The following is an 11,953-nucleotide window of genomic DNA, read 5'->3' as shown; positions in this document are numbered from 1 at the left end:
ATGCCCATGGAAACCTCTCCAACGCAATTGTCGGCGAGGACAAAAGTGTGTACGTGACGTAAGACGATGAATCTTATGGTGGCGAACAAAACAACAATTACATGTACAGCAATAACAAACAAACAGGGGAAACACAAATTGAAACAAACTTGTAAAGCAAACATAGCGGCAAAGCAGAAGAAAGGCAACAACCCCTCTGGTTGATTTCGCTGCGTGAGAGCGAAAAAAAAGTGTGTGAGCGAGTGAGTGAGCGTGCCAGACCGAAGATGACTAATCATTGTGTGTAAACAAATACCAAATAGGAAATGGGTATGCTGCTCCCACCACAAGGTGTAAGGGGCAAGCGTGAATGGATGTGGAAAGCATTGCTTGTGAAAGAGGGGCAATAGTGGGGGAGGCAAGGTGAACGGAAAAAAGTTGGTCACCAAAGTGAATTCGTTTGTACGCAGGAAGGACGTTTGTGGTTATCGTTGATTGAACAGCTAAGGGGATGCCTGATGGGCTACGCTTTCATGCGTCGATGCGTCATCGCAACAGAAGGTATGCGATTGATGAATGTGAAAAGGAAGTTGAAAACTCCAACTCGTGAAAGGGCGACTAAGAAGTGTTGCAGACAGAGGAAATGCTTAAGTGGGTACGTACATACATATGTATGGACACGTAGAAATATCAGACTGCACTCAGTCAGCAGCAGGAAAATGTTGTAAGGAAAAGGAGGGAAAACGCGCAACAGCCCCTAAAGTATAAAGCTGCAATAAAAATAAGATACCAGCAAAAGTTTTCAAAAAACTATCGCTCTATGTATGTATGTATATAAGTCAACAGCAGTGTGTGCGCCGTCTGCCGCCGTGATGAAGTAATACACGCGTAAGGACGTTTTGAGTCACTTTTTAGCAACTGCCAGCGCGCGTTTCTTGTAGCCACCTGCCGTCGTTTCGTGTTGCAGACACCAATCCAGCCGAACAGGCAAAACATACAGTCATTTTACTAACCTTTCGCAGCCATTTCGTCGCTTTGGGACGGATTGCTAGCCTGTATGTAGTATGTATGAATATGCAATGGCAAGTGCGCCTGATGCAGCCTGGAGGGTCGACCGGATGGCAAATTTACAAGTATATGTTCATATGTACATACATACATACAGCCACCAATGTAACTCTGTGCTTATGTTGGTGTCACTAGGAGCCATACTGTCTGTGGCGAATGGCATAAACCCGACTGAGTGCAGCGATGGCAACAATGCTTACGACAGGCGGCGGCTAACGCGATGCGCAGAGGCTCCCATTTTATTGGTTGCATGGTTGGATGGTCATTCAAATTGTAGACAGTAGCTTTTATTGTTGTTTGTTGTGGGAATGACAAAATGACAATAAACACATGAAACAATAACAATAACAATAAAAATAAAGAGCTGCTATAACTTTTGCTAGCTCAATGCAAATGTTGCTAATTAAATAAAATTGAAGGCTTCGTCGTTTTGACGAACTGCTGACGACTTTTGAATGTTGGGCGAAAAGGCCAGAGCGCTAAATGCAATGCAAAGGCAAGCGAAAATCGTGCACTGTGGAAGGTGGCGGAAGACGCATTCAGCCGTTGCACACTTAGTAAGCAACGGAAGAATATACATACATATGTACATATACGGCTATTGTAAAAATATATATTTTTTCCTCTTCCACTTGCGTGAAAGTAAGTAATTAAATAATAACTGTATGAACGTGTAACGGCTAAAAAGCAAAAATTTCCGCGAATCCGCTTTGTTGGAAAAATTAAAAAGAAAGAAAAGCTAGCAATTGACGTCAACTGTGGCCCAAGAACAACAAACAATATGGGTATTTAAATTTAGCTACAAAAAATAGCACATACGAAAAGAAAATACATGCGAGTCAGCAATATGGGAATATTGTCTTCTTTTTTTTTTTGTTTTAATCCCGCGTGTGTAGGCACGCGGGGGCTACACTAGACAAGCGGACAAGGCTTCGCAAGTGTCAACGACATGTGGAAATTGATAAATTTGCTTAAAGCTGTGGAAAATTATTTTTTAAATAAAAGCATTAAAAAGTATGTTAAACTTAATGAATTGGATTTACACGATTTGTGTATAGCAAGAAGGATCAGAGTCGCTCAAGAGCATGTATGAATAATCATGCCTCTACATTTGTGGTTGCATATAAACTCATATGTATGTATGTACGACGATTTACTAAAGCAGCAGACGAGCGAGCTACATTTTAAAAATTGAATTTTTTTACGATATATATATATATTTTTTTTTTTTTGATTATGATGAAATAATATTTTTCTAGGTTCTTAAGTGACCATATGAAAGAGTTATTTTATAATTAGGTACAACTTTTTTACAAAATTTGAAATTTTTGCTGCCTTTCATACAAATTTATAACAAATATGTATCTAAAACTTTTGTTAACATTTTTACTTACTTTAGCAACCTAGAGTTTTCATATGCTTTGAATCAGTATATGAAATCAATTTCATGTTATCAATTAAAAACCTTTAAACTTGCGTAATTTTATTATTAAAAATTTTGAATGTTTAAATTGTTAATTAAAATTAAATTTTAACTAACATACATATGTACGTATATACATTAACCTTTTACATTTCTTTTTATGTAACAAAACTTTTTTAAGTCAAACGAATTGTTTAAATAAAAAATAAAATATATATGTATGTATATGTATACCTGACTGAATAATGCACTTATTTTAAGTTTTATTTTCAACAAAAATAATTTTGTAAGTTTGTTTATTCAACTAACAAAATTAATTTAAGTTTGTTAAAAAAAGTTTTAGTTTAATTTCTTTCATTTACAAATAAAAACATAAATTTTGAATTTAAAAGTATGTATGTATGTATGTACATTGTACACACATATGTTTATCTAGTTTTTATTGCAATTAAAAAATTTCATTAAACTCTATTAAAAAGATTTTTTCAATGAAATTATTGACCCCTTTACGCGAAATTATCGTATGTACAATTTTTTTCGAACGATTATTGGTGTCATACGCCTAACGCCATTACCATTACCGTAAGTATTTATTGAGCTATGGATTTCGCTATAACCAAAAGCAGCTCTGAGATTTTAGTTTTTTTCCTCGGTGCTAGATATATTTTGGACGCAAGGTGATATACATAAGTACTATACATACATTATTGAGCGTCAGAGAGAGCTTTCACTAGGTATGCGTCCAAATCAGTGATGCTCAGAGAGAGCTTTTACTCTGTGCGCGTTCATATAAAATCTACAGAGCTTTTGAAAGCTTCTCCCACAGGATATGATTTGCTTCTGGCTGATACAGCTATTTATGCAGATGTAGGCACAATTATGCAGAGAAAATCAATGATATTGTCACAAACTTTGCGCACCTGGACTGAACCTGGACTGGAGGCAAACCAGTCCGCGATTTGTATTCACTCATTTTGTTTTTTTTTTATATCATTACTAATTACTCACCAATAAAATCGTAGGCTTCCTGAAAATATTGTTTTATATTTTGATGTGGTGTATCACTGGCAGGTATTTGTTTATATTTAAGTCCCGGCGTTGGTCCTGAGCTGGGTGCTTGGCAGGTAACATTCAAAACAGCATTGGCGCCGACACTACTCGGATCGCTGGCATCTTTGCCATTGCCTAATAGTAAATGGGGAAAAACTGGTGACGCGGGATGAGTTTCTATATCTGTAAAGAAAGAAAAAAAAATTATGCAATAAGTGCGTAAATGTTCTCAAATACAGGAGAGAGTCACAACTCAAAGTAGTAATACATAAAAATATTTATTTAGTAAATATGACTAATGCTCGATATATATTTGAATTCCAAAAAGGATAACTAATGAATATATAATTATAGTTAATTAATATATTTTCGAATGTACATATTTAGAAAGTATGCAAAGTATCGGCTTTCTCCTGGAAATTTAATTTATAATCTTACAACTCGAAAGCTAGAAATTTGGATTTACATGGCTTTTCACCGTATCATTTTGTTGCGGGTTATAAAACCGGTTCACATGCTACCAAGAAATACTTTATTTTATTGAAGAACTGTTTAAAAAAATAACTGGACTGTAACAAAATTTGTGTTTTTTTAATGGAGATACTGCGAAACAAAATTTTTTCGCAGAAATATAGTTTTTTTTTTGTTCGAAAAAGATACGAGCGTTAAGTATAACTGATGAATATAGAGAATATAAAATTACTTATAATGTATTAAAATACCCATATGATAAATCTCTGAAAACTTCTTAATTGTATATAACAGCAAAAGGAAATTACTGCGACGCAATTGAGTAACTCATTCAATAAAAATTTATTCGAAAAAAAAAATTAATTATCTGTAAAAAATAGCTTGTTGATGAATGATCTTATTACTGAAAACTATGCAAAGAGGTATTATTCATTTGTACACACATACATACATATCATGAACTACGTTATATAAAAATAAGCGAGCGAATGTGGTTTACGCCGCACGCGCCCAATTTAGCGCTGCTGAACTAATAAGACTTATTGATACAATTATTATGCGCTCATCCGTTCGTAATACTTAAACCGCTCCGCCCACGTACAAATGAATTTACAATCAAATTTACTTTGATCCAAATATACATATCAAGTACGTATGTATGTACATAAATAACACATCTATGGGTATGTTTGTTTGCCCTCAATTACATTTTTACGCTCTAAATATTTTTTATCGGACCTTAAGAGCTGAAATACAGCAACGATCAGCTGTGCTTATTCTTACTTTTATTTCTGTTTATTTGCAGCATACAAGCAGTATAGGAAAAAAAAAAAATACTTAATACGGGTACTTCATTTTTATAAATAAGTTTTCATCACTGCTGTAAATTATTGTATATGTCTAACGCTTCAGCTAGAAAACTGACCACATTCAAGCCCTCTGATGCCTTTTTGTTGATCGTATAAAACGTGCGTGTACATACATATGTACATACACACATAGTACTAAATATGTAGTATATTCAACCGCCAATGTTGTTCACTTTTATACGAGAAAAAAAGGAAATTTTTGTAAATTCAATTTAGCACAAATGTGTGCGATCGTTTGTCAAGATTTGTGAATATGTCGAGGTTTTTATTGCCTTTTTTTTCTTGTTATTGCTATTATTTCGTTAATGCATGTTTGCTGACGTCTCTTTCGCCCTCGAGTTGAGTTTTATGTGCAAGGAAAAAATATACATTTATGTATGTACATACATATGTAGAACTTTTCAGAAATTTCAGGAGTTGAATAGTGTGTCATCAACTGGCAAAAAATATATTTGCACAAGGTGAGATTTTTTGAGTTGTAAACAATTAAATAAATACAAAAAACAAATTTGTAAGTGCTCAGTACTGTTTTGTTAGGCCTCAGCCATAAAGGCCTTGAGATGACGAGTCATAGGCCATTTTTTATGGCTGTTGTATGTATTTATGTTAGTAAAATTTCGTCAGTGCTAACAAATCGGAGGCTGTCTATCACAGAGGCTGCCGTCCTATAGGCTATTTCCTTCACTGCGATATAGCTACATCGAAAGCCCAGCAGCGAAAGGCATTTACGAGCCTTGGAGCTCTGACAGAAACTTGCCACTTTGTACAAAACAAGTAGCCTATTTTATGACCAATGAAGGAGGTTGCGAGCAGGCCTGATTGCCTTATCTGCAATCCTTCTACATAGACACCCACGTCAACTCCTTTGTCCATCTTTAAACCCTCGGTATAGATGGCAATGACTAGGTACCACATTTCCTGTCGATAGTCCCAGTCGATAGTCAGTTGGAAATGGTATAAAAATCCTGAATCACAAGTCCCAGAGTGACATAATCACCGCCTTCAATTTACTAAAACTCAGCGAGTGTTGAAACGAACGAAATTAATGAGGTACATAAAACTAAACTCGCCGTTCATCGTGCTTTCACTTTCAAACACACACTTTTCGATAAGCTAGCAGATTTTTTCGGCTCCCCCCATTGCATTTTCTGGTGTTTTAGGTAGCGGCGTACGAATACTTGTATTAAAAAAATTACAGTAAAAGGATTGAAATATTCTACAAAGAATTTTTTTTACCGAAAAGATAAAACTTCAAATCTATGTACCTAAAAGAAAAAGTTGTGATTAGATGAAATGCCATTCACTTTGGATTGGACTACTACTTATGAATACCTACTCACGCTTGAGCAACGAAAATAGCTGTTCCACCTTGTTAGAAAAGAGTTAATCATCCCTGTTTTCAAGACGCGGCAATTCCACAAACCACCTGAGCAACGTAACGCAAGCTATCAGCAATAGCCTAACGGCGTTCAAAAATAATGATCCCCATACAAAAAATCGGTAAACGAGCAATTTTCAAAAATTTTGATTATTTTGTTTTTAATTTTATTTTTCAAGTGGAAAAGGCTGTTTGGAGATTTTTCGGTCGAAATTCTACATGGAGTTTTTTGTTCGAAACCTTCTAGCAAATGTACGTACGACTGCGCTAAACATTTTGGGGGCTTGTTTGGCTGCTGCCTCCGAACTAGAAAGCGGAAAAGAAAAAAGCGTAGAAAAGCAAAGTAAGTAATAACTATAGCAAAAGAGTCATATGCTTACCACAAACATATGTACATATATACATATGTATGTAAAACCGCAGCAACTGAAATCTGACGCGTATTTGCGTACAAACAATTTTACAAGAACGTGGCTGGCTTGTTGTAATTACTGTTGTTATAATATGCTTTATGTTTCTTCACATGTACACACTTATCTATGTATGTACATTTTGTGTGTTTTTTTTTTATTTCAAAGAAACGCAATAAATATTACACGCGGTTCGCATGAGTCATGCAAACCGATGCGATCGACCGCACTGTGAATAAAATAAGCGAAACAAAAGCTACTACAGTGCTGAAAATTACAACCACTATAAAAAAAAACAACTACCACACAGCCACAGCTACTACATGTGCGTGCGTTTTAATCGCTTCAATCGTAATACATACATATGTACATTTGTTCATACATCTCATTGAACTTCATACGTACACCTTTTTCAGTACTATTTTGCCCTGCCCCCACCCTTTTGGATTGCTGCAGCTAGCATTTTGTACATAAACTAAAGTTATATACACATATACATATATATAAATATACTGTATGAAAATTTGTTGTAAATGTTTATTAAGTGCTTTCAATTGAAGCAGCAGTTACATATTTACCACAAGCAACAACAAAACGCCACTCCACTTACATACATACAAAAATTAATAGCAAAAGCAGTCTACTTGCACGCAACAATTGAGGCTTAAATTTTAGGCTGATGAGTGCAGTGTTAGGCTTGGTGCACATTCGAGCGATACGATACGCGATACGATATGAAAGCGACATCGACATGCTGAGTATGCGGGAATTGGTAGAAAGCGATGAAAAATGTGCACACTTGCACGACAGCTACACTGCGCCGACATATGTATGTAATATCGCTTGCGTATCGGCCGAGCGGCACGGTTTGCTATCACAACACATATGGTATCGCATATCGTATCGCTCTAATCTGCACCGTGCCTTACTCGTATTCAGGAAGGCCTTATAGTAGTGACTAGCAGACGATGTGTACTCACTCATACGTCTATGTATGCCGTAAGGTGCAAATGTGGATGTCTGTCTGATTGTTTGTGTATACATATTTTTCGTACAGTTTGGGGAAATGCTGCTTATGGGTGGCGGCGTATCATCGTTTGGCGTAGTCTTCTTGATATTTGTATAGTTCTTCTGGGCCCGAAAAATTCATGTTGCTCACTTGTAATAAGTATGTAGTTTTTTTAAAAGTGTTGTGGATTCAAAGAAGCATAAACATGTACATATATTTCTGAGTATATAAATGTATACATATATATCTGGCTATGTATTTATGATGTATGTATGTATTTGCATGTTGTATACTCTAACAATTAGTTCTTATACTGTCTGTTATAAGTATGTACACAGTAGAAGCTTTTTTTTATTACTGTTGCTGTTGCTAATGCTTGAGTTTGCGCGCGTTTACCGCCTTAATCATTACTTGCCTCCAAGAAATACATAGTTCATTATTTCGCGCCTTCTCCTGTATTTAGTATTTATTTTATTTTTACGCGCTCTGGGCAACCAAACTACATACATATGTATGTATTTCCATAAGCCTTTATTTCGACTACAAACTGTAGTTGTTGCTTGTACATTCCCTGTACCTACAGCTAGCAAATTTTTCCATAAACTTTCTTCTTGGGTTCTGCAACAAATATTGATTTTCCTTGCAGTCATAGCGCTTCTAATTGGGTTATCAAGTATTTTCTTTATGCCTTGTTTCTTCTCTCCTTTTGTGGCATGATGGAATGTTGGCATTCATTTTTGTTTGTTTGTTTATGCCCCTTTTATGGCCAAGGATTACTATGGCGACCGTCAGCAATTTTGTTTTGACTGCTAAGTTTTGATTTCGTTTGTGTTGGCATGCGAGACTATAATTAAGTTGCTAAATGGTGAATATACATATATGTACATATGTAGATTACTGGTATATAGCAGAGGCTCATGAAGTTTGTAAGGTGGGAGGCAAGAAGAAGAAGGTTGTGGCAAAATGTGAAGGCATAAGGTTTCTTGACTTGCACAATGCACAATGAATCTAATTAACATTTTTAAGATTTTACATACATACATATGTATGTACATGAGCAAAAAAATGCATTACTAACATTGAAGAAAATGTTTGATACACCGGGTTATACATTTTCAATATGGAAAAGATTAAAAAAAATTACGCTCAATATTTAGGTTTCATTGTTTTTTGATTTGATAATAAAGCATGAATTTGTTATTATATACGACAAAATACATACAAATAACCTCCATGGGAGCGTTGGCAGGACATAATATTTTCGAAGTAATTTTTGATGACTTTTTGACACAGTTCGTGCAATAAATGGGCTATAACTTGACGTCTGTGGTCCTTGAATTGCTCAAAAGTTGTGGGGCTGTTCGCATAATCACGTTTTTTGCATAGCCTCACAATAAGAAATTCAAAGGCGTTGACTCACAGCATCTTGGTGACCAAGCTACATCGCCGAAAATCCGATTTTTTAGAATTTTGATCGGTAATACCAAAAATATGGTTCATTATGCTTTAAAAAAAAATCTGTGTGAAATTTGGAATTTTCTGGTCAATGACCTAGGCTCGCCCAAGTCCATGACAGCTCAATATGCCCAAAAAATAAAAATTAATAAATTAATTGATTATTTCATTTTTTTTTTTAATAATTTGCAATAATCTTTTAAGGTATTAGTTCTATATAATTTGGTATATGGATTTTTTTGGTACTTGAAATTTGATGGACTTGGGCGAGCCTTGGTTATTGACCAAAAATTTTCTCATTTCACACAGATATTTTTTAGAGCATAATGAAGCATGTTTTTGCTATTACCAATAAAAATTCTAAAAAAGCAGATTTACGGCCCACGCTAATGTACATAGTACATAAATAAATATTTATATTTTGCCCTGCTTATTTTTTGTATTTTTTTTTTTTGAAGCTACACAGCAATTCTTGGAAGTAAAACTTTAATTAAGAAAAACCAAGTGCGAGATACTAAAAAAATATCTTCAGAACATTTGGTTTTTTGCTTTTCTTTTTAATTTTTAGGTAATCCTGTCTAAATTTGAATGAACTCTTTACGATAATCTGCTTGAAATTCAGTGCAAAAGTCTGCTGTCAGTGCCTGAAGTCTGCTGGCAGATCTTCCAAAGTCTAGGATATCCCAAGCACCTTTCACTCCACCTGATTTGGTTTATAAGTACATCATTGTATTTATTTATTTTTTTTAACTTTTTTGCCATAAATTGTAATGAGGTCATGAATGAGACCTGCCACGTTACAGTATTCATGATCTTTTTGAGTCATAACTATATCTATATTAGTAATTATTGAAACATTTTCTGTCCTATTTGTGACTAATTTTCTTCTAAGTATAGCACGGTATTAGTAAGCTACGATGTTAACCTTCTGAAAGGTCTTTTCAGACCAACCCACGGTTTCGCTGATTCAGCGATAGATTGCAAATGTTTAGGGAATGTCGCTTTGGTGACTTTCGAGTATGCAAAAATAGTAATATATACGCACAAAAGCCAGCACATCCTAGTAATTAAGTGACTAATAACAGTCAATAATAACTATATGATCATTATACATACATATATATGCAAGTAAGAACGATGGGTGACACGTCACCAGCTGATCCTGCTGAGTAATGTAAGTAGAAGCTAGCAACAAGTATGTACATATGTATGTATGTCGCTTTAGATGATGCAGATTTACCACAATTAATTTCACAATAACTGAAATAAAGGAGTGTAAATGACACATGCAAGTTTATTAAGGGTAATAAATGTAGACGAAAAACTGACGCAAAAAAAATAATTTTAGTGGGTAAAGTTTAACTGATAATCGATTCAGTCAAGCAAGTGGCGCTAATACCATGAATAAAATTATGGGATATAGGTACCGAAAGTATATAAATTTAGGGCTGACATATGTATGTATTATAATATACGATACGTGAATGATTATATATTTACATAGGTATATATTTACATTAGACCATTCAAGCTTACAAGCAAACAAAAAAAATGTTCGCCGTACATTTAGGGGTGTAAGGCAACTTCGAAAATTTTTTTTCGCCAAACCATGCGTCGTCTTTTTAAATTTTTGCGCGACACCTATATATGTATGTAAGAGTACAAATATCATTTCGGCAATATTTTTTTTTATTCAAATAATTCCACTGAAATAATCGAAATACCACCTTAGCAACAGTTAAATGATTTTTAGTGCGTGTTAATTTACTGACATTAGGGCAGAACATTAGGTTGGTAAAAACTGAGATCTGCAGGGTAAGTTCTGGAACAGGGTATTTGAGGTCAATGAACATTGGAACGAAAAAAGTCTCTCCTCGACGCGAAAACATCGATATATCATACTTTGAGATCCGTCAAATGTCGGAGATATGACGAAAAATGTAATAAAAGGCCGTCGATTTTTTTTCTTGTATGGTCTAATGTGCAAACATACACATATATTGGAAAGTATAATCACCCACTAGGCGTATATTCTCTTGCGCCGAAACTGTGCAAAGCACTGTTATCGGATGAAATGTGGAAGTCTCTTTTGATTAAGTTCAATATGGAATGCCATTACAGCAACTGAAGGCAGAAAGCGGTAAAACTGATAAATAAATATATGTAAAGGTAGACAACTTAAACGACAGAAAAAAATAAGTAATTAAGTCTTTTAAATACTTAAATGTTATACATTTTTGCTTTCGAACTCTAATATGAAGACTTAAACTTATGTGTATGTATACATACATATAAATACACATATGTCTACACAAATACAACAATTATATTTTCATTTATTTATCTATTAAAAACATTCGCTTATCGGTCGTGTCACCGAGGGCATAAGTGACGCGCATTAGCAGCGTCAGCGTCAGCCCTAGTGTCAGCGCCAGCGCCAGCAATAAGAGATAATCGGTGCCCCATAGGCGAACCCGAATGAGTATTCCTCTATACCGCGTAGTCATTTATTTATTTGCCAATAATAATACAAAATAAGCGCCAAATGCTCGAAGCGGAGCTCATTAAAATTACATTTACATATGCACATTAGGGTGCCTCACTAAAATAAGTGGGAGTTTTTTCCACCGCGATTTCTACATTGATTGTATTTAGTGTAAGGCTTCGGCCAAAAGGTTTTGGAAAAATATTAAGATTTACGAGAGCTGGCCCGTTTTGAGAATATCTCCTAAAATCTCAATATTTTGATTGATTTGCTGATAAGATGTTTAAATATTTTTAAATAGACTTTTTAAAGCTGCATTGCTCAAGAAAAATTATAAGAAAAATTTTCATTATTTC

The 11,953-nt window shown here is 34.8% G+C and overlaps 1 protein-coding gene across 1 annotated transcript; it reads right to left on the bottom strand.

The window, feature by feature from the left end:
* Positions 1-2,980: 2,980 nt before the first annotated feature.
* LOC108377260 (dual specificity protein phosphatase 10-like) lies at positions 2,981-7,817 on the bottom strand. Its single transcript, XM_017633521.1, has 2 exons — positions 7,629-7,817; positions 2,981-3,703 (listed from the first exon to the last, which is right to left on the bottom strand). The coding sequence occupies exons 1-2, from the start codon at positions 7,690-7,692 to the stop codon at positions 3,471-3,473; spliced, it is 297 nt and encodes a 98-aa protein (XP_017489010.1). The 5' UTR covers positions 7,693-7,817; the 3' UTR covers positions 2,981-3,470.
* Between the last annotated feature and the right edge of the window lie 4,136 nt (positions 7,818-11,953).

Source organism: Rhagoletis zephyria, unplaced genomic scaffold (assembly GCF_001687245.7).
Source record: "Rhagoletis zephyria isolate East Lansing unplaced genomic scaffold, Rhagoletis_zephyria_1.1 Rzeph_scaffold_11773, whole genome shotgun sequence".
Taxonomy (NCBI): Eukaryota; Metazoa; Arthropoda; class Insecta; order Diptera; family Tephritidae; genus Rhagoletis; species Rhagoletis zephyria.
This window is presented reverse-complemented; position numbering and strand designations above follow the sequence as displayed.